At 53.7% G+C, this 27796-nt stretch overlaps 2 protein-coding genes across 2 annotated transcripts; one reads left to right on the top strand and one right to left on the bottom strand.

Annotated features, from left to right (window-relative positions):
• Window positions 1–3: 3 nt before the first annotated feature.
• LOC137147932 (interleukin-36 receptor antagonist protein-like) lies at window positions 4–27796 on the bottom strand. The gene is made up of 8 exons (XM_067540356.1): window positions 27773–27796; window positions 27416–27431; window positions 5101–5155; window positions 3639–3687; window positions 2622–2742; window positions 2113–2235; window positions 1688–1812; window positions 4–311 (listed from the first exon to the last, which is right to left on the bottom strand). The coding sequence occupies exons 1-8, from the start codon at window positions 27794–27796 to the stop codon at window positions 102–104; spliced, it is 723 nt and encodes a 240-aa protein (XP_067396457.1). The 3' UTR covers window positions 4–101.
• On the top strand, window positions 12283–18715 carry LOC137147870 (interleukin-1 beta-like). The gene is made up of 7 exons (XM_067540264.1): window positions 12283–12332; window positions 13471–13538; window positions 13845–13893; window positions 14438–14639; window positions 15518–15688; window positions 16259–16401; window positions 17239–18715. The coding sequence occupies exons 2-7, from the start codon at window positions 13492–13494 to the stop codon at window positions 17449–17451; spliced, it is 825 nt and encodes a 274-aa protein (XP_067396365.1). The 5' UTR covers window positions 12283–12332; window positions 13471–13491; the 3' UTR covers window positions 17452–18715.

The raw sequence follows: 27796 nt of genomic DNA, 5'->3' as shown, positions 1-27796 counted from the left end.
GGGAATCGCAGATTTAGCCCTCAGGCATCTCCTGAGTGCACCAGTGTCACTGGTAAAACACCCCTGGGGAGCCGCAGGATGGGACCCCGGCCCCTGCGACTTTAAACTTTCTTGAAATAGAAGCTGGTGATTTCCGCCTCCCCCAGGCGGTTGGTGACCCGGAGGGGCTGGTCATTTCCGTGGGATGTGCTCAGGTACCAGCCTGGGAAGGCGGCCGACTCGAAGCGGTGTGTGCTGCCCGTGACAGAGCAGGTGAAGGTGAAACGCTTGGCTTCCCGGTCGTTATAGTACAAGTCCATGATTTTCTTGTCCTGGGAGCGAGAGAGGCCGGTTAGAAATGGACCTGCAGCTTGGAGGCAGGAAAGGAGGGGAATCTCCCATCTGCCCCCTTGACTTCAGTAGGAAACTGAGACCCAGGGTGGCTAAGGCATGGCTTGGCTCTGCTCTGGGATCTCAGTCACGCCAGATCCCCAGGCAACAGGCTCTTTTCCCTCCCTCCCCCTGAACTGCTCGGGCTAGGCACTGATCCCAGCATCTCAGAGAGGATGGGGCTGCATCGGTAGCTAATAAGTGCGAGGAAGACGGCTGTGACGGGGCAGGCGGTCTCGGGGAAAGGCGGAGGGCAGCGGACGGGCCAGCCAGCCGACCTGCAGAGCCGGGCCAGGAGGCGAAAGAGGGCTTGGATGTTGGCAGAGAGGCTTCCCAGGCCGCCGCTTGGAAGCCGGGAAGAATCCAGGAAGGACTCCAGACGGAAGAGCAGGGCGGGCTGGATCAAAGACCGGGCGGGGACCGAAGGACGCCCGGGCGTGGCGGCAGCCTGTGTATGAGGCGTGTCGTTGGCCCGGATTTGGGGAATGTGTACGCCGTGTGCAGGATGAAGGGACGGCGTTTGGAGCTCTCAAGGTCTGTCTGCACTTGGTGAGATCAAAAACGGGCCCTGGGGACGGCGTGTTACCACCACTGGAACGTGAGCTGGACTCTTTGGGGGTCTGAGAGGGGAAACTGAGGCAGCATCTCTGGCATTATTTGGGCCCAGCAGAAAGGGGCACTCAGATGGCGAGGGGGAACGTGGCAGTTGGTCTGTGCGCGCGTGTGTCTCTTTGGGCCGGGCCTGTCGTCTTGGCGCCGAGGCCCCGCGTCACCCCGGGCCCTGGCTTGTGCCTGTGCGACCCCATTGCCTTCACTGCGAGGCCCCTGGGCATTCGGTGATGATGATGCCCAAGCCGGTAGAGAATCCTGCTCCCGCCCCCCGGCTAACCACTCCTTGTAGTCCTGGAAGGCAGCGGCTCGGACACCTGGACGCCGGGGAGCGGTCAGGATCTGCCGAGTCAAAGGGCTCTGCTGGGAAATGGGGGGGAGAGGGACAGGTGATGGGGGGGGGGGCTGGGAGACTGGGGAGGGGAGGGGGAAAAGCGACGGAAGTGGGACAGGAAGGAGGGGGGAGATTATGGAGCAAGGGGGGCAGCGCGCCCAGGAGCAGGGCCAGGAGACTGGAGAAGGAGAGGGGCAGGGGGGAAGGGGTGAAGAGAGAGGACAGGGGATGCGGGGCAGGGGATGGGGAACGGGGGGGGGGACAGGAGGGGTGGAGGGAGCAGGCGCCGGGGACCGGGAGAGGAGGCGGCCGTGCGGCCGTGCTCGGGAGACGTCGGCGTCCTCCAGGCCCGACGCCCCGGCGATGGACTCTCACCTCCAGCGTCAGGGTGGGCTGGGCCGACGTGCCGCAGGACAGGCAGCGGGTCCCCCCGTTGACGCCCATGATGACGGGGAAACGGCGGGGGTCCATGAACTGGTTGGGCACCACGCTGATCTTCTCTGGGAACACAGAGCGCCGGGGGGGGGGGGGGGGGGTTAGCTATAGACAGGTGGGGGTGTCAAAGCCTGGGCCACGTCCCTCCTGCCCCTCGCTCCCCATCTCCTGGCCTGGGCCGGGACCTTGGCCATTGGAGCTGCCTGGGACCGGGACCCCCCGTCCCGCTGGGGCCGCCAGGGGTAGGTGTGGCTGGGCTGCGATGCCCCCTGCCCGCCCACGCCCGGATCCGCCCGTCTGCCCCCCTGGCCCAGCCCGCCGGGAGGCCAGGCGGGGCGGCGCGGAGGAGCCGGCCCGTGGCCCACCTGGCGGGGCGTTGGCGGTCTGCGGGGAGGCCACGAGGCGGTCGCGGTGCCGGCGGACGACTTTCTGGCGGGTGTCACGCAGGGTGAAGAGTCTGGGCTCCGGCACGGCCATGATGGAGGGTCCTGAAACGGAGCGTGGCAATGGGGAGCGGTGCGGGGGGGCTGCAGGTAGAGAGAGCCGCCCTGTGCCCCCGCCCCCCCCCAGCGCGCCTCCGGTGTCTGCACTCTCTGTGTACCCTGCCCCGCCTGGAACCCCTCACTGCCCCCCTGCCCCACTCAGAACCGCTCGCCCCCCTGCCCTTTCCCCACCCCTCTGCACCCCTCCAGGAACCCAGCACCCCCTGCCCCCCTCACTGCTCTGCTGGCCGGGTTTTCCTGGAGCCCCGTGTGTTCAGGTCTGACGCTAGGACTCGGTGCCCAGGGCTGTGGGGCTCTGGCCTGGCTGTTGTGGGCAGTGCCCGGCTTGGAGGAGAGCCAGGGCCCGGAGACCAGGTCCCGCCGGTTCTTACTCGACTTGGAGAACTCGTCAAAGAGACTCGCCAGGTCTGCGTTGCCGGGCTGGGAACGGGCTCCTGGTGGCGTTGCAGAGCCGTGCTCAGTGCCCGTCGCGTCCTGGCGGGAACGGGGTGTCTGCCAGGGACGGACGGACGGACAGCAGCTGTCAGGCAGGCTGGTCCCGTGGGGGGAGCCGCGCTGACCCCTGCTGAGCCAGGCCGGGGGCAGAGCAGGTCCCCGCTTTGGCCCACGGCCCCCTTCACATCTTGGCACCCAGCAGTGTGGGGCGTGGGGGGCTGGGGGTGAGCCCCACCTGCCGAGCAACTGGATTGGCTTGGATCTGGGTGGGCAGCCAATCAGGGCTTGTTCTCCCTCCCGCCCCCCTTGGCCTAATTCGGGCAGCTCCCCATGGAATGGCCAAGGGGACGCCAGCTCCATGGCCGCGGCCGGGGAAAAGGCGTCGACCGGCCACTGGCCATGCTGCAGGGCGGGGCGCTGCCGGCTAGGGCCTGGCCTCGGGATGCCGCCGTGGGGCCCACGGGCAGTGACCCCTCTCTGCTGCTCCAAGGCAGCTCCGGGCTGAATATCCGGGGCCAGGTGCCCCCCCACATCCCCAGCTGCACAGACCAGCCTGGGCCAGCCAAGGCCACCCTGCGTGGGGGGTCCAGGCGTCACGGTGCCCGTTGGCTGCTGGCGGGACGTGCTGGGCAAGGGGGTTTCTCCAGCCAGGCCGGAGCCAGGGAATTAAACCGACACCGGGACCAGGGCGTAAATCCAGGGGAGGGGTCGATTCACTGACGCCCCCCATAACCCAATAGGCCCCTGGCGATCCCGCCCCTCGCTGCTAAAGCGGGCCCCAGGTCGGGTCCGGGTGGCCGGGCTGGGTCCCCACCAGGCGGCCGAGCCCCTTTGGGATCCGCCCGAAACGGGCCGCTAGGGCTGGGCGCTCAGCGTAGCCAGCCGGCTCCGGGCGTGGCCGGGACCCTCAGCCGCTTGTACGCGGGGCGGGGGGGACGTGCGCGGAGCAGTACCGTGGGAGTGGAGTCCAGTCCTGCCGTGGAGACGGGGCCCTCGGGGTCGCTGGGGAGAGAACAAGGAGGCGTGAGATTTCTCTGCCTTGGGCGAGCCGAGGGCCGCGGGCGCGGGAGAGACATTTGCTTCACTCCCTGCTTACGCCTTGGTAGGAAGCTGCCGTCTCAGCTCGTGGGCGCAGCCACTCTGCCGCCCGCCCCAGCCCCCTGCCCCTCCGCGCCGCCAGCCCAGCTGCTCTCCCGCGACATTTCATACTTCTCCGGGCTTTCCCCAGCCCCTAGTCAGGCAAAGCTCCCAGAACAATTGCATGAGCCACATCGGCTGCGTTTGCTGGGATGGCACTAACAGAGATGAAGGAAACCCTGGGCCGGTTAGCCACCTCTGTCCCCTCACCCCACACTTATGGGGGTTCAGATCAGTGGGGCGCAGCTGGAGGTGAAGTACCTCTGGGTTAGAAACTCCCAAACCCAGCCACAAGCTTTTGCAAACCCCAACCTGACCCTGGCTGCTGATCTCTGGTGCACAGGGTTGGCTCGTAGGATCCTATCCTTCCCTGCTCTATGGCTCTGTGATCGTCTCCAGTTGCATGGGCGGTGCAGAGCCAGGAGCCCAGATACAGCGATTAACACGCCACTAGTTCGCGACGGGCCAGTGGCATTGACAGCACCCTCCATGAATGTCCCTTTGCCCTCCGGTCCCAGCTGAGCCCAGCCTGTGCCATAGCATTTTATACCCACATTGCACAAGCACAAAGTTCATAGAGACTGTGAACTGAGCCCAGAATGCCGCACGTCGGCTGTGGAATTCAGCAGCCGGCCTCCTCTGTATTCCCCCAACTCGTCAGCTCCAGCTCTCATTTCTCAGCTGGTAACAAATCACTTCTCCTATGTCTCTACTGCCTCCCTTCAGCCTCTTTCTCTTGTATTGACAACTCAAGCTATTTTAACCATGTAATTTTGCCAAAAGCGCTCACACTCTATAGAAATAAATGCAGAAACACTCCATTCATGCAAATACAGAAACCGTCCATTCAGGCCAACTTAGGTTTACGTGGCTCTGAACCCAAAAGTAAGAAAATGCCAAAGTTCAGGTTGAATGTGCAAGTTTAACTCTGTCCTTGTATGCATTTACCCTTAACTTCGCCCCGTTTTGGACATTTGATTTAATAGGGTGCAGGCTTTAATCGAATGATCGCATGCTATTTATCAAAGATAATACAAGATACCCTACAACTTTCTTCCACAACAATAAGATGCCACAGAGTATCAGGGAGCAGAACTGTGTGTTGTTGCAAGATCAGGAATAAGGTAATGCAATCGGTAGTCTAGAATAAGAGCATCCACACGGAGGGTTATTCTGGAATAGCTGTTCCAGTCGCTTTCCAGGGGGAGACAAAACCATAGAGATTTGACACCGAAGCCGGCCGGGCGGCACTTCAGAGTCCTAGGATCTCTCGCTTACCTGGAGTTCAGCCCCAGATCAGTGTGCGTCTCTGCAATCTGTGACAGGAACGGATCTGAACAGAAACGAGAGGGATGCCGGTGAGTTAATTCAGCCAACACGATAGATCAAGGGGGCTTTACAGCAAGTGGCAGAACCCTGCTTCAGCGAGCTTGTCTATGGTAACAGCTGGAACAAGTCTCCTGACACAGCTGGGGGGAGCTGACGGACGCGCCGCCGGCTGTGAATTTCTATACCTCCCAGTGCGCTATTTACCCTCTCCTGCTTCACCTTCCCCAAAGGGAGGGGGTGCCCGAATCTCTCTCATTCTCTGGGAAGAAAAGCAATCAAAGGAGCAGCCGGTTAGCAGAAAAACTAGGAGAAGGGACGAGACCATGGCTGGCATCGCTCCAGAGACTGCTGTGGAGAAAGAGAGGCACGGGGATATATCTATCTGCAGATCGGACGATAACCGTGCCTATAATTAACAGCCAGCCTCTGGTCCGACCAGCTTCGCTGCTGCTCTAGGTTTCGGCTGAACCGCCCCAGCTATTTAGTCACATGCAGAATCGCTACTTCACTGCACTGGGGGGAGAAAAAAAAATGCTAATGTGATCGCTGCATTTACAGCCTTAACCCTTCTCCTGGTGCATAGGCATGAAGATACCGTGTCTAATTACACACTCCCGTACAGGAGAAATGACACACTATGAGGGCTTTCCTTTTCTTCCCTGAGGCATCGGTAGCATCTGGCCATGCCCTTCCTAGCCCCAAACATCTCATCTCCGCTGTACAGAACCTATGTACTCCTTTGTCCTTTGCACAGAACCTATCGTTGGAATTGGTCCTGCCGTGAGCAAGGGGTGGGACTAGGTACCTCCTGCAGTCCCTGCCTACCCTCATTTTCTATGAGTCTGCCACGATTCTGTGACACTGGTGAATATGGGGTTTGGGGGGTGTTGTTTTCCAACACAAGGTGTCACAACCTGATTCTTCTCTCGCCCACACCAAGTGTCAATCAAGTGCAAATTGCGCCGCTGTCCGTGGAGTTGTAAACAAGCAGGAATGCGATCCGGAGATGGCCGGGGAGAGAGAGAGTCAGTGTGAGAGTAGGACCTATCGACGGCCCTTCTCTGGCCTGTACTGAGCAGAGAATGGACGGACGGGCAGATCGGAGCGGGGTCAGAGAAGAGTCACAGGAATGATCAAGGATTAGAAAACCTGCCTTGTAATGACAGACTCCAGCGCTCCAATCTGTTTATCTTAGCAAAGAGAATGCGAGAAGTGTAGGAATGGAAGGCATTCCTAGAGCGCCCCGCCCCCAAGGCAGGATTACAGAATAACCAGACCATCGCTGACAGGTGTTTGTCTGACCCCGTTCTTTAAAATCTCCAGTGCTGCAGATTGCACAAACTCCCTAGACAATTTGTTCAGCGCTTCGCCACCCTGACAACTGGGAAGTTTTGCCTAATGTCCAACCTAAACCTCGCTTGCTGCAATTTAAGCCCATTGCTTCTTGTCCTGTCCTCAGAGGTTAACAAGCACAATTTTCCACCTTCCTCCTTGTAATAATCTTTTATGTCTTTGAAAGCTGTTATAATGCTCCCCCTCGGTCTCCTCTTCTAAACCAACCCAGTTTTTTTTCAATCTTCCCTCCTGGGTCATGTTTTCTAGACCTTTCACCATTTTTGTTGCTCTCTGCCGGACTTTCTCCAATTTGTCCCCATCTTTCCTGAAATGTGGCATGCAGAACTGGAGACAATACTCCAGATGAGGCCTGATCAGCACAGAGTAGAATGGAAGAATTACGTCTCGTGTCTGACTTACAACACGCCTGTTAATACAGCCCAGAATGTTTGCTTTTTTTTTTTTTGCAACTGCATTACCCTGTTGACTCATATTTAGCTTGTGACCCACTATGAGCCCCAGATCCCTTCCCGCAGTACTCCTTCCTAGGCATTCATTTCCCATTCTGTACACGTGCAACTGATTGTTCCTTCCTAAGTGCAGTACTTTGCGTTTGTCCTTATTGAATTTCATCCCATTTACTTCAGACCATTTCTCCGGTTTGGCCAGATCAGTTTGAATTTTAATCTTATCCTCCAAAGCGCTTGCAACTCTCCCAGCTTGGTATCGTCCGCAAACTTGATAAGTGTGCTCTCTATGCCATTATCTAAATTATTGATGAAGATATTGAACAGAACCGGACCCGGGACCAATCCCTGTGGGCAGGGCCGGCCCTAGACCAAATGACGCTCCAGACAAAGAACATCTTTGGTGCCCCTCACCCTGTTCGTTAAACTTTGGAATACCTTCTTTTTTATTGCATTTGTAGCCCATTTCATGACTTTGATGCACGATTTGCATGCATGATTTATCCCTGTCATATAAGATGATAAATTTGCACATTAGGTTCTCTAAATCTGTATTGATTCATGCCATATATAAGCAAATAAAAAAAATTCATTCCCTCTAAGCTCATAGAAACATTGTAATTTTAAGAATAACTGAATTGTACCAACAGCAAGAAATTGAGCCGTGCACCAACGTTGGGTGGACCAGTATTAACCAGTGTTACAACAGGTGAATGACTTAGGATGTTAACCCCAGTCCTTTAGTTCAGGTCGCTTTTCTTGCCTTTGTCCTTGCAAACCGCCGCCCAGTGTCAGAGAGATCCAAAGACTGGCCAATGGCATTTTGGATAGATATCGCTGGCGTCTCATGGAATACGTCTTTTATTCGTCAATACGTTACACTTGTCAAGTCTTAAAACACAAGTGCCCTTTCTCAATTACACAATAAAACGACGTTCCCGATATCGCAGCTGGGCTCTCACTTCACTTCAGTTCGTTCTTCTGTCTCACTGGCCGACTGGCGACGCCCCGCCCTGTATATACCCGCCGGGGCCTGGCCAACGACGGTCGAGGAAAATGTAGCTCTCAGAAAGCCTGGAAGGTCCCATGAGATTCTACAAAGATCCAGCACTTTCGAGGTGAGTGACAAATGAATCCCTACACGCAACACCAGAAACCTTTTACTTCAAACGGTCTGTTTTCTCTTTTGTCGCTAACAACAAAGACAATCCCCCGAGCCGGACACCGCCCAAGCCCAGCGCCCCAGGCTGGGTCGCCTGCCCCTAAATCTGGACTTCCCTGTGGGACCCCAATCAATATGCCCTTCCAGCTTGCCTGTTGACCATCGCTAACTACTCTCTGGGAATGGGTTTCCAACCAGTTTTGCACCCACCTTATTGTACTTCCATTTGGCTGCATTTTCTATTTTGTTTATGAGACGGTCACGCGAGACAGTATCAAAAGCCTTACTAAAGTCAAGATATGCCTTAGCTACCCCTTCCCACCCCATCCACAGCGCTTCTTCCCCTAGCAAAGAAAGCTATCAGGTTGGCATGACATGATTTGTTCTGGACAAATCCACGCTGACTGCTACCTATCACCTTCTTATCTTCTAGGTGTTTGCAAATTGATCGCTTGATGATTTGCTCCATTATCTTTCCAGGTACTGAAGTTAAGCTGTCCGGGTCGGCAATTCCCCAGGTTGTCGCTAGTGCCCTTTTAATAGCTTAGTACTATATTTGCCCTCTTCCAGTCCTCTGGAATCTTCGATGAGTTTTCGAAGATACTCATTAATACTCAGCTATCTCCTCAGTCCTTGAGTAATTTTAGGGTGTATTTCATCAGGGCCTGCCGACTTGACGCCATCTAACTTGTCCGAGTAATTTTTAACTTGTTCTTTCCCTGTTTTAGCCTCAGATCCTACCTCGTTTTCACTGGCGTTCAGTAGGTCAGGTGTCCAATCGCCACTGAGTTTCTCGGTGAAAACTGAAACAAAAAAGCCATTTAGCACGTCTGCCATTTCTGTTATCGTCTTCCTCTCCTCGGAAGATGAAGGGGTGACTTGATCACAATCTGTAAGTACCTCCATGGGGAACAAATATTTAATAATGGGCTCCTCAGCCTAGCAGAAGAAGGTCGAACACGACGCAACGGCTGGATGTTGAAGCTAGACAAATTCAGACTGGGAATCAGGCGTACATTTTCAACAGTCAGTGTAATTAACCGTGGGGACAAGGTACCAGGTTCACGGTGGATTCTCCATCGCTGACAATTTTAAAATCAAGATTGGATGTTTCTCTAAAAGATCTGCCCTAGGAATTGTTGTGGGGAAATTCTATGGCCTGCGTTATAGAAGCAGTCAGACTAATTGATCACTGTGGTCCCTGCTGCCTAGGAATCCATGAAACCTGCGTCACATTAGAAGCAGCTCAGTCTATGTAGTTTTTGCAAAAGGAGGTGAAGAGGAGACTAGATCAATAAGTAGCTATGTGGGGAGAGATTTCTGAGAGCAGAGGTCTGTTTAATCTAGCAAAAAAAGGAAGAACAAGATGGAATGAATGGAAGTTGAAAGCCAAACAAATTCCAACCTTGGCTACATGGAGAAATAGACCGGTATTTCTCTTGCAGAATAACTTATTCTGCAATAGCCCTTCAGGAATAGTTCCCCCGTGGATACTTCTTTCTGGAATAAAATTGGTTTTATTCCCCCACTGATAAGTTAGAGTTGTTCCCGAATAGCTGCATTCTGCTGTTGTCAGTCGGCATGCGTGTGTTCTCTCCGTACGCTGGTCCAGCTCCGTGCAGATAGCTGGCCCAGCAGACCTCGATAGCACTACCCAGAAAGACCACAGATGCGGTTCGGTGGCGAAGGCGCTCAGCCAAGTTTACTGTCGATAAGACACAGTCCTGTATACCTGTGACAATGGTACTAGTTCAGTCATCAGCAGGACTTTTCACTGCCCCGTCGGCTGGACAGAGCTGCCTCTCCAATGGTTTCTCCTTCATACATCAGCACAAACAAATTAGGTGGTTTAGTTACCAACCTTCACATCCTACCTGCAGCTTTGAACAAAACCTCCCCATTCATTATCCTGTGTTCTCATCCGTGTCTTACTCGGGGTCAATGTGGTGTTGTACCATCTCCAAGGAACAGGTTTATGCCATAGATCTGTATTGGGATACGTCTGTACTAGCCTTCTGAAATGGGTTTGCATCAATACCTGGTACTTCTTAGGATGCCTGTGTGTTTGCCACACCAGCTGTGTTTTTGCCAAGTCCCTGGGCTGGACAGTGAACTTCTAGTCAAGCGTCTGCTTCATGGGGCCTGACTTCTGCTCAGAGCCTGGCTTTTCCTGACTTTGGTTCAGGCCCCAGGTCTTGAACCCGGCCCAGTGCTCCCGGCTCTCTCCCCCTCTGCTGCATCTAGCTAGCTTCATTTAGTTTTTCCAGAATTGCTGGGCAATCACAGCGTGCTTTGCCGACTTTGCACAACGGGCCATTTCAGTTCAGCAAGCAGAAGTGGACAGGCAAAGCGTGTGGGGAAATCACTGACTCATTACATCACCGAGGCTTTCCGGGGACGCAGCCAGCGACGCCTCTTCTCCTTGCTGGCTTTCCCCACCAACCCTGACCTCCGCCCCCGATTCCGACTGCAGCTCACCACGCACAATCGGAGCTGAGCGAAGAGCTGATTTTAGCTGATGGGGCCAAACCGACACAGCCATAAAAAAAAAGTGGTTGGTTTCGAACTGACCCTGAATTTTGTTTTTTTGGTTTTTTTCTCACCAAAACAAAAAAACTGAAGAAATGTTGTTCGGGTGGAAAGGAAACATTCTGAATCTTTTTTCGAGTCAGCATTTTGAAACACATTTCAAACCCTAACAACCTTTTTGACGTTTTTCCATTTGAAAAAGGTCATTTTGATTTGACGCTTCGTTTCAACAGGCGCCACACCTTCAAAAGATGAGCCTGGGAACTTAGATCTGTAACGCTGCTAGACCCCCAAAATCATGGACTGAATAAAGACGCTGGATTTGCGGCTCATTACAACAATCTGTAACCCAGGAATCCTCCTTTTTCCTACACCTTTGGAGGTGTTAACTGCCCACTTCACCTTGAATGTTCTCTTGCAACCTGTGTTAACTCCCTATCTGCTCCACCTTTTCATTTAGCCGTGACATTCTGGGTACCTTTCCCAGACCCGAAGAAGAAAGCTGCGTAAGCTCAGAACTTTCAGCAGCAGAAGTTGGCGCAATACAAAATACGACCGCAGCCACCTTGTCTTTCTCGTCTCCTGGGACCAACGCGGCTAGGGCAATACTCCAAGCAAGTTTCAAAAATGCCATTTCAAAAGAGCTCATCTCGGTTTTTTTCTAAACGCAGAGTTTTGACGTTTCTAAAATGTTTCCTGTCAGCTTTTTTTTTCAGCTGAAACTGTTCCCCAAATTCGACCTGAACTGATTCCAAAATGTTTCCTGTCAGCTTTTTTTTTTCAGCTGAAACTGTTCCCCAAATTCGACCTGGACTGACGACGTGTTGGAGTCCCGAAAAGTGCATTTTTTGGTGAATGTGCTAATTTGCCCTCCCCAAAAAAAGTTCCCCCCCCCCACTTTACACACAGTTCTTCCTGAAGTTAATGAAAAGTGCGGGTGCTTAGCTGCACTCAGGATCAGACCCCACATGTATAGCAACTCTGCAGTGCATTTTGTTAGCAATCTGGTGGGGTAGCAAGGTGGGTGGGCTCCACAGGCCTCCTGGCAAACCATCATGTCCCAGGCAGAACCACACCTTCTGCAGTGACTACAGAGAGATTCAGCTAGCAGATCATTCAGCAGCAGGCCGAAGTGGTCAGCGGGAGGCTAGGCTGGGGGGGTTGAGGAGGCAGGGAGTCTCTCTGTTAGCCGGGAAGGGCACGGATGACTGAAGCAGTTTTCTTATCATGCGCTTGTTTTGGACTGGGATGAAACCTGAGGGCTCAGCCGGGCCACAGTGAAATGTCTTGGGGTGGAGTTCACCCCCTGGTGGAGAGACAGCAGAAGCCCTAAGCCCCACATGTGCAAAGGGCTGAAGTGGGACATATGTGGGGCATAGACCTTGTGGGATTGAAGTGCAGTGGGGATGGTTTTCATCCTTCATTTGCCTGCTCCCTGGGGGTCTCATTCCCAGGCCAGGTTAGTTTCTCGGTCTTGATCCTTGAGTTTCCTTTTTTTCGCGTATTTCACCCATTTGTGAAATTTACAAGAATATCTGTGTCCCCATATCTCTGGGGAAGTTCCCAGCCAAACCACACCTTCCTCTTCTGCCTGCTATATCAGTCCTCGGCAGCTGCGAGGAGCCAGTCAACACTGAGACGCACAGAGAATCCTCCCGTCGGAAGGGCAGGCGGCACTTGTCACGCAGGTATCGTGCTCAGAGCGCCTTCGCAGCTCGCAATATCTGGCTGGCACTTGGGGGGACGGGAATTCCTGATCAACAGACGTTGCTGTTTTAAGAGGCAGCCTAGCCTGCAGGGGAGGCATCTAGGAATACATGGCACAGAGTCTTAGAAGAGCTTTGTAGTAGGTGGTGCAAAATGGGTGTGGGCAAATTGGAGAGAGTCCAGCGGAGGGCAATAAAAATGATGAGGGGGCTGGAGCACAAGACTTATGAGGAGAGGCTGTGGGAACTGGGCTTGTTTAGTCTGCAGAAGAGAAGAATGAGGGGGGATTTGATAGCGGCCTTTAACTACCTGAAAGGGGGTTCCAGGGAGGATGGAGCTAGGCTGTTCTCAGTGGTGGCAGGTGACAGAACAAGGAGCAACGGTCTCAGGTTGCAGTGGGGCAGGTCTAGGTTGGATATTAGGAAAAGTTTGTCACTAGGAGGGTGGTGAAGCACTGGAATGGGTGGGGGAATCTCCATCTTTAGAGGTTTTTAAGGCTTGACAAAGCCCTGGCTGGGATGGTTTAGCTGAGGTTGGACCTGCTTTGAGCAGAGGGTTGGACTCGATACCTCCTGAGGTGCCGTCCAACCCTCATTTTCTGTGAGTCTATGAAATGCATGAGGGGCTCTGAACTCAGGTATGGGTTGATTCTCAGAGGGGCTGAGCTGAAATCATTGGGAGCTGCAATCGCTCAGCATCTCTGACAAACACTAGGGCTGTTACTTGCTTTTAAAGATTAGCTGGAGTACAACATCTATTAATCCTTGATCCATCAATTGATCTACAGGGTGCTCCACCTTTCTTTCTTTCTTTCTTTCTCAATAAGCTCCCCCCCGGACACAGATCTATTTCTAATGCACCATAGTATCCTAAGGGAAGCGTGTCAGTTCACCCTCTTATCAGAGCAAATATACACGTTACCTTCATTTAAAGCCTTGCCAGCATTCCTGTTCCAAGGTTTTCTGCCACCAGCTCCCTGGCTGCATTGCTACAGTGAGGGGACGCACGGCTGACAGATTTCAGTGACCCGTACGTTAGGAGACCATCTCTCTTTCTCCGTGGCTGGCTGGAGGTGCACATGGTGCAAGCGTGATCATCTCTGGTTTTTTTCCCTTTTAGGTTTCAGAGCGGAAAGCAGCAATGGCCGCAGTCCCTGACGTGCAGGAGGAGGTGATGGAGTTCTGCAGGTAACCCTGGATTTAGTGACTCCCCGTTTCTAGGGTCTCAGAGCCGGGGATTCTTGCTGGAGTTTTAGGGTGAAATTCACCCCAGTGCAACGAGGCAGTCCGAGGCGGAGGGGCCACTTAAGTCTGGCTCCAGGCCAAACCCACATAGCAATGCCGGCAGATCTTTGCGGCGTTAAGTCTCTGTGGCTTAGGACAAGTGTAAACGCCTTTGCCGGGGGTTCAGAGTCCATCGAGACCAGCGCCTGTGACTGCCGCAGAATCTCTTCTCCGGCGAATAACCGGCCTTTGTCTGTTCCTTGCTTACAGTGTGAACGAAGAGCAGTTCTACGAAGCCGACCGCCCCTACCTGGGGAAGGTAAGGATCAGTGTCTCCGTCCAACAGCCCTTCCTGGAGATATTATGCCCTGGGGAAAGAGGGGTCAGGTCCCACCTAGGTCCCACCTGACATGGTTTGGAGAGTGTCCTCCATGGACCCAGAGGCCCTGGAACGTCTGGCACGGTTTCACGGCATGGCTGAATGAATACAGAGGACAGGGCGAATGCCATAGCAGCCTGCACTCACCCTAGCCCGGCTGGCTACCCGCTGTGGGCATCCTTGCAGCCTTTGGCCCCACGGAGGAAAGTGCCTTGCAACCAGTGGATGGTGCTGGTCAGGCCAGCTGAGGGGGGTGGATCGATCCAGTCTTCCTGGGTTCCTCATGGTAGAGGATACCCTGATGGACCCTGGCAGGGGAGTCTCCTCTCCACCCTCAATGGCCAGGACGGGCACCCATGGGGTGGAGGTGAGAGGAGATTCCTGCTCCTGGCCCACCCCCGGGAGGGGGAAGAACCTGGCTCAGCCTTGGCGGCCGCTTGGACTAGAACAGCTCGTTTCACGGCGCTTTCCTTGCTCCCCCCAGAGCTCTGCCCGAGACCCAAGCCCGTGCACCCTCTCCCAGACCTGCGGGCTGGACATCCAGCTGAAGTTCACGGAGCAGACCTGTCTCCAGCCCTTCCGGAGATCCGTGGTGCTGGTCATTGCCACGGAGAAGATGAAGAGGAAGTCGAAAGCCAGGCCTTTCACGGACGATGACTTGAGGGGCATCTTCGACACCGTCTTTGGTACGAGCCGGGGAATCCTGGAGCAAAGCGTCTCCGGCCAAGGGCTAGGGCTGAGGGGGGCAGGCCAGGGGCTTCGGGGCACCACCACGGCCAGCTCGGTGTGACTGGGGGTGAGTCCAGAGTGAGGGAGCTACCAAGGGCGTTTACATGACACCAGAATGTCTGAGGCCCAGATCCTCAAAGGCATTGAACTCAATGGGAGTTAGCATCTTTGAGGATCTGGGCCTGCACACCTCACAATCTGGAAGGCATTTATTCTCACAATACCCCGGTGGGGCAGAGCTATCATCCCCATTTCACACATGGGGAAACTGAGGCACAGAAGGACGACATGCGGTGCCCAAGGTCACACAGGGAGTCAGTGGTCCAGCTGGGAGCCGAACCCAAGCTTGTTCGAGGGTCCTAGGCTAGTCCCCTAACCACAGGGCTGTCCCTCCTGCCCAAGTGCATTCCCCTCGCTGAGCCTCAGTTTCCCCACCAGTGCAATGGCGTGGGTGATCAAGTGATGGGTGAGACCGGCAGAGTGTGATTGTTTGTCAGTTTGTTCCCCCGATCCCAAGAGGAGCATCAGGTGCATGAGACCTGGTTCCTGGGAGGCAGGGGGAGTCAAGTCCCTTCGGTAGGGGAGGAGAGGTCAATATGCCCCTCTGCTCCAGCCACAGCACAGGCCCATCCCACTAAGGAAAAAGGGGACTCCCCATTAGCTGTTAGCAGTATGGGGCCTATGACACAGGGCTCAGCAGTGTTGATGAAATCCAGTAGGAGGCCCAAACACGCCAATCAGGTCCCCGGGCCCTGCAGCCCCTGGGTAGGAGAGGCGAGCCCAGGCTCAGAGCGTGCGAGGCGATGTTAACCCCTGCGCGTGTCGTGGTTTGCAGAGACGGTCTCATTCGATACACACAACGTCACCTACGCGGTGAATTCCATCTACCGCTTCTTCCGATCCATCTCCTACGAGATTCGCGACACCGACCAGAAGTCCTTCAAGCTGGAGGCTCCCGCCCAGCTAGTGGCTATGCATTTGCAGGGCCCCAACATCAGACACCAAGGTAAGGCCTGCGTGGCGCCCCAGCCTTCCCCCAAACCTTCGCCCCAAATGCCAGCCGAATTTCTGGCCTCCCCCCATGAAGGATCCGCAGCCCTGGCGCTCTCTCGTGCTTTTCTGCCCCTCCGGCTTCGGGCTACAAGAAATCTAGCCCGGATGATACCAGACGCCTCCCGAGAAACCCGACCCGATGACGTTTCCAGGCTGGCACAGTTTTCACAGCTCTGGGTGCCTACGTCAACTTGCCCTGAGTACGTCAGGGCCACCCACAGAGACAGCCAGGCCATGCCAGTCTCTTATTAAAAGCCAGGGCAGTTCCCCCAGGCAATTCCAGGAGAGGACCTTTCCTCTGTGTTAAACCTCTCGCTCTACCACTGGGCTGGACAATCTGAGCTTTAGGATGTTCCAAGCCCCCAGGGAGATGCCGGGGAGCTCCCGGGGTCTAGACGCTGCCTGACTTTGGCCCGGGACACATGGCCAGGCGGGCGCAGCGTGGGTCCCCTGGCTCAGCTGACTGCAGAGAGCCGTTCTCGGAGCCGTTGCTCATGACGTCTTTCCTTTCCCCCTCCCGCAGTGAAGTTAAACATGGCTCTCTACAGACCGAAAAGCGGCACGAGCAGACAGAGCTCGAGGTTTCCGGTCGCCCTGGGCATCAAGGGGAGAAGTCTCTACATGTCTTGCGTGAACAATGGCAGCCAGCCCGTGCTGCAGCTGGAGGTGAGGGGGGGGGACTGTGGCATCTGCCTCTCGGCTCCGTTTTGGAGACACTCCAAGCCTTCCACTCAGGGGATGAAAGCGGGTCCGTGCTCAGAGAAGGGCTTGTGGGCTCCGTCGCTCCATGACGCCAGGGCCCCTACGAATTGGCCAGCCCTGGAAACGGCCGCTGGGCCCTGGAGCTGATCTGACCGGGATTCACTCTGGCTCTGATCAGGCCCCCATGTGCCATGGGGTCGCCCCATCCCTGGACCCCTCACTTCCATTTCTCCCTGGGCCAGGGCTAGCATAATCCCGGGCTGCTTGGGGGAACATTCCCAGCCTCCCCGATTCCTTAGGCGGAAGCAGTGGACAGCTGTGGGTCCCCTTCCTTCAACCCCCACAATCTAAGCAGCAGTGTGGGTCAATGGAGAGAGTGCTGCAGAGTCCTTCCGGCTGCATCACATCCCCGCCCTGGGCCTCTGTTTGCACCATGGCTAGTGGTCTCTGGAGCTCTGGGTGGTTATCTGGCCCTGTCACCAGAGTATCAGACCACCTCTCAAGGGTTAATGGATTGACCTGCAAACACCCCTGCGGGGCAGGGTGTTTATGCCCATTGTACAGCTGGGGAAACTGAGGCGCAAAGTGGCTAAGTAACTTTCCCAAGGTCACACGGGAAATCAGCAGCACAGGGACTCAAACCTGGGTTTCCCAAGACCGAGGCTTGTGCCTTGACCTTCCTAGAGGGATTCCTGGCTACTAAATGCCCCTAGCAGATAAGCCGTATGCCTCACAGAGGCTGGGCCCAGGGCTCCCTCCTCCGGCCTCTCTTTCTAACCCGGGCTGCCCTTTGCGCCGCAGGAGGCTGATATCCTGAAGGACATCGACGAAGCCCAGCTGGAGCGTTTCATCTTCTACAAGGTGGAAGCCGAGAGCACGGCCAGGTTCGAGTCGGCCGCCCACCGCGGCTGGTACATCTGCACCTCCCCGCAGAACAACCAGCCCGTCAGCGTCACCGACCGGCTGGGGGAAGTGTTCATCACCGACTATATCCTGACCCAGACCAAGCACTGAGCGCGCATCCCAAACCGGCAGTTCCTGGTTTCAGCAGAATCTTTGTATGTACTAAGTACATGGGGGGGGAGATTGTATTTACAAGTCCTGGCTCACGGCTTAAAGACGTGGCTGGAACATGTCTGTAACATGTATGTACTGTGGGGTTGTTTTTTGCCCTGCCCTATCCTAGACCATGCTCCCTCCCTGTAGCTCGAATTAACCCCTTACTGGTAGGGGGGCTCTATATTAGAGTCCTTGTCATTAAGGTTTATCTTGGGGGCCGTCTCTTCTCCCCCACTTCCCTCCCCCCCGCTTCAGTGGCCAAGTTCACATTCATGGGCTCTTGCTTATGGGTCGCCCCCAGCCCCATTTTAACCACTCCTTCCTCATCCGTTGTATCAAGCCAACCCAGGGTCTCCCACCAGGCAGGTTTGCTGGTGATTTCTGTTCTGTATATCGTTGTGTGTTAATTTCGTGGAAATTATCTGTTTTGCGCCCTACGGGCCTCATAAATTATTATTATTTATTGTTGTTTATATCACACACCAGGCCCTGATTCTGCAAACCCGCAAACCCAGCTCCTCAAAGATATTTCAGCACCTAACTCCCATGGGAAGTTAGGCGCCTGAATACCTTTGGACTTGGGTAAAGCTATTCAATTGGTTGCAGGATCAAGACCCAGCTGTGTTAGGAATTTGTCCGCCATGCCCTCTGGAAATTGGGATTTTGCCCATGGCTTTAAAACATCAATACTCAGCGTGTCTCCTGCGGCTCTTGGCCGCACATGACGTTAAAACACCATGTGATTTAATTATTAACCAATCCAAATTATTAACTGGTCAGGATGCTTTTGCTATGTTAGTAACCCATTGTAGTTGATAAAATAATCATACTTGGGCAGTCATTTTGCTGTGAGAATAATATATATATATATATATATATATGGATATATAGTACGATAGTCAGTGAAATAATGAATTCACACACGTGGGATTTTTTAGATTCACTAATTTGACTCTTGAATCACTGAGGTCTGAGTATTGCTGGTTTAGAGGATAATACGGAAATATACAAGAGAGAAACAGGGCACCGGGGTGTGTTAGACACAGAGGAATACCAATCGTCATGGGGCATGATTTTTTTCTATAAAAATGCTATTGTGGTGTTGTTATTTCAACTCAAGGTGAAGTTGCTCTAACGGTTGCACTGTCTGTAATATCTGTTAACAAGTAAACTATAAATGAGGGTATTTTTAATTAAAAATATTTATTGACCAATTTAATATTGCCAGGGTGATTTACTAAACAAATCTGTATTGATGATCGCATTTTTTCTGCTTGTAACTTCGGCTGTCTGTGTGCGTGGCAATCAAGGGATCAGGTTAGACAGGAAGTCAAAGAAAATCCAGATTCCCAGCAATTTTCATGAATGATTTTCCACATTTCATGGGGTTCTAACATTTGCTAATTGCAAGTATTTGGGCAGCTGTCAAAATGCTCCCGAAAGATGAAGTTTTGGGCATTTTAGCAGAGATGATTCCAGCCAAAAATCCCTACTGAAAAATTCATTAGTGGCTATTTATTACTTTTCTGTTTCAAAAGGTTCAGTCATCCAGCCCGGAAGTAGAAACAATACCACATGACTTAGATCAGTGGTTCTCAACCAGGGGTATGTGTACCCCTGGGGGTACGCAGAGATCTTCCAGGGGGCACATCAACTCCTCTAGATATTTGCAACAGGCTACGTAAAAAGCACTAGCAGAACAGTACAATCTAAAATTTCATACAGACAATCACTTCTTTATACAGCTCTATACACTATGCACTGAAATGCAAGTACAATATTTATATTCCAACTGATTTATTTTATAATCACATGGTAAATATGAGAAAAGAAGCAGTTTCTCAGTACTAGTGGCTGTGACACTTGTATTTTTATGGCTGGTTTTGTAAGCAAGTCGTTTTTAAGTGAGGCGAACCTTGGGGTATGCAAGGCAAATCAGATTCCTGAGAGGGGTGCAGTATTCTGGAAAGGGTGAGAACCACTGACTTAGATAAGGAACCAGGGAGTGGAAAGGATTCCGTGTGATCTGGATAAACAGCCACACGACAAGAATAGCTAAGAGCTGGAGTGAAAATCCATGAGCTGAAAACCGCCAGTCCAAACTATACTCAGACTCATGGAAGAGGAGGGTTGACAGGGAACTCAGGCGGCATCTAGTCCAACCCCTGCTCAAAGCAGGACCAACCTCAGCTCAATCATCCCAGCCAGGGCTGTGTCAAACCGGGCCTTAAAAACCTCTAAGGATGGAGATTCCCTCACCTCCCTAGGTAACCCATTCCAGTGCTTCACCACCCTCCTGATGACAAACTTTTTCCTGATATCCAACCTAGACCTGCCCCACTGCAACCTGAGACCATTGCTCCTTGTTCTGTCATCTGCCACCACCGAGAACAGCCTAGCCCCATCCTCCCTGGAACCCCCTTTCAGGTAGTTAAAGGCTGCTAGCAAATCCCCCCTCATTCTTCTCTTCTGCAGACTAAACAAGCCTAGTTCCCTCAGCCTCTCCTCATAAGTCTTGTGCTCCAGCCCCCTCATCATTTTTGTTGCCCTCTGCTGGACTCTCTCTAATTTGTCCACATCCTTTTTGTAGTGGGAGGCCCAAAACTGGACACAATACTCCAAATGCGGCCTCACCAGTGCTGAATAGAGGGGAATAATCACTGCCCTCCATCTGCTGGCAATGCCCCTACTAATGCAGCCCAATATGCCATTAGCCTTCTTGGCAACCAGGGCACACTGCTGACTCCTATCCAGCTTCTTCTCCACTGTAACCCCAGGTCCTTTTCTGCAGAACTGCTGCCTAGCTCCTCGGTCCCCAGTCTGTAGCTGTGCATGGGATTCTTCCGTCCTAGGTGCAGGACTCTGCACTTGTCCTTGTCGAACCTCATCAGATTTCTTTTGGCCCAATCCTCCAATTTGTCTCGGTCCCTCTGTATCCTGTCCCTGTCCTCCAGCGTATCTACCACTCCTCCCCCCCAGCTTAGTGTCATCCGCGAACATGCTGAGGGTGCATTCACCCCATCCTCATGATGCATTTCAAAACAACTTGCAGAAATCAGCCTCAGTTCCTGCATGATTCACTGACCAAAAGGGGTTACATGGGTGCAGGTGCTGGCTAAGTGCGCTATGTCACTGCCGAACGGTTGGTACACAAAGAGATTAACAGCCTACTACTGCCAGCTGCTAACGGAGCTATTCCTTTGGCTCCAGTGCTGGAAGCCTGTGCTTTTGGCATGGCCGGTCTCCAGTTTGGTCCCCACTGATGAACTGGGGGGAGAAGGGCATGACTAGCACCCGACCTTTTCCCGAAGCTGGGTCCACTTATTTCCCTCCATCTCACATCCTCTCCTCTGCCAAGTCAGCCTGGCTCCGCTCCCAGCAATCACTTGAATGAAAAGGCCACTGGGTAAAGATTAACCCTGTCAGCACCAGCACCATCCCGCTGACAATCAGCGTACTCGGCGGCGCTATGCTAGCTGTGGCATATGCTGGGGAGGAGCTCATACTCCAGCTGCTGGCTGGCGCCTGGAACATGGCACGAGAGAACCCCCAAGGGGCAGCGACCTCCAGCCACCCGGACACGCTCCCCACCAACCGCACGTGCAAGAAGTTACTGGTGTGCACAAAGGACACCTCCCAGGGCCCATTCTTGGGCCAAGAGCGGGGGTACGCACCCAGGACTGTCATAGGTCATCTGGCCCTTTAAGGGCGGGTGGGGCCAGGCAGGTCCCGGAGATAAAAGAGGAGCCTGGGGAGAGCAGGGAGACGCCAGGTAGGGCGCCCCAGGAGTGGGAGTCGCTGCTTGATAAAAAGCAGGCAGGGAATCACAGGAGCAGGGGGACCTGAGGTGCAGGAGCCAGGCTGGGAGAGCGGGAGATGTTCTTGTGTTTCCTTGCGAACTTGGTTAATCGACCCAGCGCCCTCCGCCACCCCGCCAAGCAGGGGAGTGACTCGACACGGGCTGAAATTGTTGGCGTGCTCAAGAAGGGGAAACTGAGGCAGCAGCAAGCCTAAAGCCAGATGGGCCAGGCAGTGCTGCCTGCTACGAGACCCTTCCCTGATCCCACCCCGGCTATGCTGAAACTAAAGGCAACCATAGCAGACTCATCAACCTACCAATCAGCCGCTAGAGGGAGATAGACACCCATCCTCCCAGCACGGCTCATACGTGTCCATATCAAACATACAGAGCGGCCCTAGGCCATGCAAGCCAGCCGTGAAGTGGGGAGCTGTGGCCCCCCCATCACTGTATTTGCTGGGCATTGCTCCGTGAGGTGTCCTGGTGCCTGCCTGTCTGCAGAGAACGCCGCTGCTCTGTGCAGCTCGGCTCAGGAGCCAGGCGAGCGCACGGGGCTTCCTTCACTTTCTTCTCCCTTGCTGGTCCCCTGGATCTAAAAGCCTCGGGAGCAGTGGCGACGGAGATGGGACCTGCTACCCCGAAGGGTTTGCAGGCAGAGGAGGGGTGGGGGCCGAGGTCTGCTGCATCCAAAGAAGAAAAAACCAACGGCAAAGGTCAAACGGCCCGTATTGGAATGACAAGCCATGCCAGGAAGATTTGGCTGAATAGCGTGAGGGGATCCTCTAGTCTGGATTCCTGCACAGCCCGGGCTGTAACTCCCCGGGGAGATATGGCAGCAGTGTTGGAAAGAGACACCCACTCCTGATCTAAAGCCTTCGCGAGATAGAGAATCCCACCGTGTCCCTGGGGAAGTTGTCCCCAACGGTTAATTACCCCTCGCTGCAAAAAACATGCACTACGTTTCTAGTCTGAATTTGTCTAGCTTCCCTCCCGTTGGGACCTTCTTCTGCTGGATCCAAGGGCTGCCTGCTACCAGAAATCTCATCCCTAACGAGGTGTCTGTGGAATGCCATCAGGTCTGAACCCTCTCTTGGACACACTGAATAAATTGAGCTGCTTTCGGTTTTCCTGAGCCATAGCCTTCTGGCTTGTTTCTGTCAGTATCTTTGTAGGAGTGGGGACACCAGAACTGAGCCCCGACTCTAGTAATCGTCTTACCAGTGCCGTAGACAAAGCCTGACCTACCTCTTTACTCCTATTCAATAGTCCCCTACTTGTAACACTGAGGATTGCATTAGCACAGACAGCAATTCCCTTGGTTATCTACTCAGTCTTTTTCAGAGCCAGGCATTTCAGGGTCCAGTTTCCTAGCCTATATGTGTGACCTACAGTCTTTGTTCCTTAGACCTTAAAATGACCTTAAATTTGGCTCTGTTCATCTTAGCAAGCAATCCAGGTCGCTCTGTATAGTTGCCTGACCCCATCACCGCCAGGAATGATTTTCTACCAGATCCTTGACAAAGACATTCAATAGGACTGGGCCAAGTACCGATCCCTGTTGGACCTCACTAGAAACGCCCCCATTCGATGCAGATTCCCCTGTCCTTATTTGCTTAGCCAGTTTTTAATCCTTTTAATATGGGCCGCATTGATTTTTTTTGTAAAGTGCTATTTTTTTTTATCAGCGTGACGTGCAGTCAAATGTCTTTCAGAAATCCAAGTCCATTATGTCAACACCGTGTGACAGCCAAACTGGTGAGCTCATCAAAGAATGGAATCATAGAAGATGAGGCTTGGAAGGGACACCAGGAGGTCATCTAGTCCAACCCCTGCTCAAAGCAGGACCAACCCCAACTAAACCATCCCAGCCAGGGCTGTGTCAATCTGGGCCTTAAAAACCTCTAAGGATGGAGACTCCACCACCTCCCTAGGTAACCCATTCCAGTGCTTCACCACCTCCTAGGGAAAAAGCTTTTCCTAATATCCCACCTAGACCAAAGAAGACCTAGACCAAAGAAGACTGAGTTCCATGCCAGCCACCCCGTGATTTCACCTGGGATGGATATCAGGCTCAGAGTCATCCCCTGTGCTCTTCTGAAATATTGGCACGTTCGGTTTTTTTCAGTGCTCTGGAGTGTCCCCGTGTGCCATGATGAGTTAAAAATCACCCCCTCCCCGGAGTAAATCAGGAGTAACCCCACCGGGCCTGGTTCTCCCTTCGTACACCCTGGAGTAACTCTATTGCCATTAGTAGATTTACACTATGGTAGTGCCGGGGTCAGTGAAAGTAGAATCAGGCCCAGTGTTTTCCCAGACCAGTGTACCTCCATCAAAGCCTTCACCCCCTACTGGGAGGCCGTACGCCTGTGTCTGACGAGGGATTGGCTGCTTGAGAAAGGACCTACGGCCCCCTACCCCATACCATCAGTCCCTGGTATTTCCCAACGCTGTCCCGGGGAGGTGAAAGGCTGAGATGCCGACAACGCCTGTGGCCTCCCAGACATATGGGAGCTCATTTCTTTTTAACGCTGTCTGGCCGGGACCTGCTGTCACTTACCCCGGTGGAAATCAGGAGTAACCCCTCTCATGTCAGTGGCGTGCAGTGTAAAGGGCGAGGAGAGGCCAGCTGGCGGTGTGTTATTACATAGCTGCTGAAGACCGGGTTTTCCTGTTAGTAACTTGCATTCCATGGCCACCTTCCTGTTATTTATATTCGAGGAGCACCTGGAAGCCACGGGGACAATCGCAGCCCCAGCGTGCTAGGCGCGGTACAGACAAATAGCAAGAGCTCATTGGAAGAGCTTAGAGTAGGAGCAGGAGTGCCTGGCCCTTACAGAGGGCAGTGGTAAGCCCTGGGAAGCGAGTCCAGTTCCCCTGCTGCCCCATTGTGTCAGTGGTGGACCAAGGAGGGGCGGGGAGGGGCCATGCCCTTTGGCGCTGGCTTGGTGGGGGGATGCCGGCCAATTCCTCAGAGGAGGAGCCATCCCCTGTCGCAGACAGCCAGGGCATCCTCCCAGCTCCTCCGCCCCTGTGCTGGGCGCCAGGAGGGAGCCACAGGGACCAGAGTCCGTCTCAGTCCCTGCCCCCCGCCACCAGGCAGCCCCCACCACCCCCAAAGCGGGAGGAGAGTGGGAAAAGGGCCCGCAGACCACCCCCCCAACAGGGCATTGCTGATGGGGGGGCGCCAATGTAAGTATGGCCCCCGGGCACTGGAGACCCACAATACGCCACTACGTTGTGTGACCTGGCTACTGATTTTGGGAGTTAGCTGTGCCCGGGGATTTTGCTTGTATTGTTTAGATGGGAAAGACCCTCGATGTCATTCTGGGTCACTCAGCCCCTGTTCCTGCCCATCTACTGGCCGGTATCTGACAAGATACGGCCACTCTAACATTTCCTAAGTAAGAGAGTGCCATGAATCCCGGCACGCTGGCTTTTCCCGTTCACAGGGTTTCCCAATTTCCCAGTAAATATCGTTCCAGGCAACTTGCATCACCGTTTCTCCAGAATAGCTAGAAACCATTTATTCTTGTTTACACTCAGGCATCTGTACACAGCCCTACTCTAATTGAGACTATGGCCCCAGGCCAGAGGGGCTGTTATGGTCTGATCTGCTGAGTAACCCAGGCCAGGGACTCTCACTCCGTGATTCCTGCAGCCAGCCAAATCAACTGGGCTTAAACTAGAGCCTGGCTTCCAGTCTTGTTTTAAAGCCATCAAGGGACGGTGACTTCACCACAGCCACGCCAGCGGTTAACGACAAATTTGCACCTTATTTCCCGTCTGAATTTGTCTAGCTTCTGCTGCGAGCCCTTGGATCTCGGGATGCCTTTTTCTGCTAGATTAGAAAGCCAACTGCTATCGGAAATCTCTTTCCTTGGTCATTTGCCAATGGCTAATTGCCCACATAGAATCATAGAATATTAGAGTTGGAAGGGACCTCAGGAGGCATCTAGTCCAACCCCCTGCTCAAAGCAGGACCAACCCCGAGTAAATCATCCCAGCCAGGGCTGTGTCAAGCTGCAGCTTAAAAACCTCTAAGGATGGAGATTCCCCCACCTCCCTAGGTAACCCATTCCAGTGCTTCACCACCCGCCTAGTAACAAACCTTTCCTAATGTCCAACCTAGACCTGCCCCACTGCAACCTGAGACCATTGCTCCTTGTTCTGTCACCTGCCACCACTGAGAACAGCCTAGCCCCATCCTCCCTGGAACCCCCTTTCAGGTAGTTAAAGGCTGCTATCAAATCCCCCCTCATTCTTCTCTTCTGCAGACTAAACAAGCCTAGTTCCCTCAGTCTCACCTCATAAGTCTTGTGCTCCAGCCCTCTCATAAACACTTCCCTCCATCTGCTGGCAATGCTCCTACTAATGCAGCCAAATGTGCTATTAGCCTTCTTGGCACCCAGGGCACACTGCTGACTCCTATCCAGCTTCTTATCCACTGTAACCCCAGGTCCTTTTCTGCAGAACTGCTGCCTAGCTCGTCGGTCCCCAGTCTGTAGCAGTGCCTGGGATTCTTCCTTCCTAAGTGCAGGACTCTGCACTTGTCCTTGTTGAATCTCATCAGATTTCTTTTGGCCCAATCCTCCAATTTGTCTAGGTCACTCTGTATCCTATCCCTGCCCTCCAGCGTATCTACCACTCCCCCCAGCTTAGTGTCATCTGCAAACTTGCTGAGGGTGCATCCACCCCATCCTGCAGATCATTAATAAAGATGTTGAACAAAACCGGCCCCAGAACCGACCCCTGGGGCACTCCGCTTGTGACCGGCTGCCAGCTAGACATGGAGCCATTGATCACTACTCGTTGAGCCCTATGCTCTAGCCAGTTCACTATCCATTTTATAGTCCATTCATCCAACCCATACTGCTTTAACTTGCTGATAAGAATACTGTGCGAGAGAGTATCAAAAGCTTTGCTAAAGTCAAGGTATATCACATCCACCGCCTTCCCTACATCCACAGAGCCAGTCACCTCATCATAGAAAGCAATCAGGTTGGTCAGGCATGACTTGCCCTTGGTGAATCCGTGTTGACTGTTCCTGATCACCTTCCTCTCTTCCAAATGCCTTAAAATGGATTCCTTGAGGACCTGCTCTATGATTTTTCCAGGGATTGAGGTGAGGCTGACCGGTCTGTAGTTCCCTGGATCCTCTTTCTTCCCTTTCTTGAAGATGGGCACTAGATTTGCCTTTTTCCAATCATCAGGGACCTCCCCCAATTGCCACGAGCTTTCAAAGATAATAGCCAAGGGCTCTGAAATCACCTCAGCCAACTCCCTCAGCACCCTCGGGTGCATTGCATCCGGCCCCATGGACTTGTGTATGTCCAATCCTTCTAAATAGTCCTGGACCTGTTCCTTCAGCACTGCGGGATGTTCACCTCCTCCCCATTCCTCCCTCACTCTTAAAAAATGGGCACCTTATTTCCAATTTGAATTTTTCCACCTTCGCTTCCCAGCCACGGGATGTTCTGCCTTCATCTGCTAGGCGAGCCATTCCAGGGATCTCTCCCTTGGGGCTATTTGTAGTTTATACAGTTGTAAACATTGACATTCTCACAACCCCCAATTACAACAGAAGTAGCAGGCAAACGCTTCTAACACAATGTTGTGTCTATGCACCAGCTTTTCTCTGAACACACCCAAGGGTCACCGAGTTGGTTCGCGCACGCTGATCGCCCTCAGAGTCAGAGAGTTTCAGGCCAGAAGGGACCATGGGATGATCTTGTCTGATTTCCAACATAGCACAGGTCACCAGCACCGCCCAGGATCTGCACACTAAATGCACACTGCCTCTGTGTGTGTGTGTACTGGTCAGTCTGATCTGGGTGTATGTATTGTGGCTGATGGCCGGCTTCCCCCTAGTGGATCTCGTGCTTCACCCCTGTTGGGGGCCAGGAAGGTGCCCATCACCCCGTTTTCCCTGGGGGAGGGAGGTAGGGACCCGGGCCCACCCGCTCCTCCGGGCCCCAGCCCAGGGGCCCTATGATCAGCAGCTGTAGACTGCTGGCTCTGTACTGTGAAGCCGCAGTCTCTTCCCCTGGGCTACTTTTCCCCCCTCAGTCTTCCTGGCCTCTCCGGCCCTATGTCCTTACCACCCCTTCCTGGGCTCAGTACCTCCTTTGGGGTTCTTCTGCTCTCCCCCACTTCACTTCTCCGATCTGCTACTTCGCTTTGCTCCGCTCCAGCACAGCACAGCACAGCACAGCACAGCACAGCACCTCTGCTTCCTCCAACTTGTGCACTGTGTGTTTGGGGCGGAGCCCTTTTGTGGAGCACCTGGCTGATCCCTAATTGGCCTCAGCTGGCTCCTAATTGCCCCCTCATGACTCCAATTAGGCTGCAGGGAATAAAGCCCTGATCATCCTAGGGCTGATATACCTCCCTTCAAAGACTCTCCTGCCACCCTCTGCCCTTGATCTATCACAGTATATACAAGTACCAGTGCATTCTGAGAAAATCCATTTAGCTCACCCATAGTGCCTCCGCAGAAGACAT

This window comes from Emydura macquarii, unplaced genomic scaffold (assembly GCF_026122565.2).
Source record: "Emydura macquarii macquarii isolate MOO-44397 ecotype Brisbane River unplaced genomic scaffold, CSIRO-AGI_Emac_v2 contig_573, whole genome shotgun sequence".
In the NCBI taxonomy this organism is placed as follows: Eukaryota; Metazoa; Chordata; order Testudines; family Chelidae; genus Emydura; species Emydura macquarii.
The sequence above is the reverse complement of the archived record's forward strand: the minus strand, read 5'-3'. Positions and strand labels throughout refer to the sequence as shown.

Coding starts and splice junctions, on each gene's coding strand:
- LOC137147870 (XM_067540264.1), top strand. CDS start 13,492: ATGGCCGCAGTCCCTGACGTGCAGGAGGAGGTGATGGAGTTCTGCAG. Junction 13,539..13,844: donor GAGGTGATGGAGTTCTGCAG/GTAACCCTGGAT, acceptor CCTTGCTTACAG/TGTGAACGAAGAGCAGTTCT. Junction 16,402..17,238: donor AGCCCGTGCTGCAGCTGGAG/GTGAGGGGGGGG, acceptor TTTGCGCCGCAG/GAGGCTGATATCCTGAAGGA.
- LOC137147932 (XM_067540356.1), bottom strand. CDS start 27,796: ATGTCTTCTGCGGAGGCACTATGG. Junction 2,236..2,621: donor TGACGAGTTCTCCAAGTCGA/GTAAGAACCGGC, acceptor GCTCCGTTTCAG/GACCCTCCATCATGGCCGTG. Junction 1,813..2,112: donor GACCGCCAACGCCCCGCCAG/GTGGGCCACGGG, acceptor CTGTGTTCCCAG/AGAAGATCAGCGTGGTGCCC.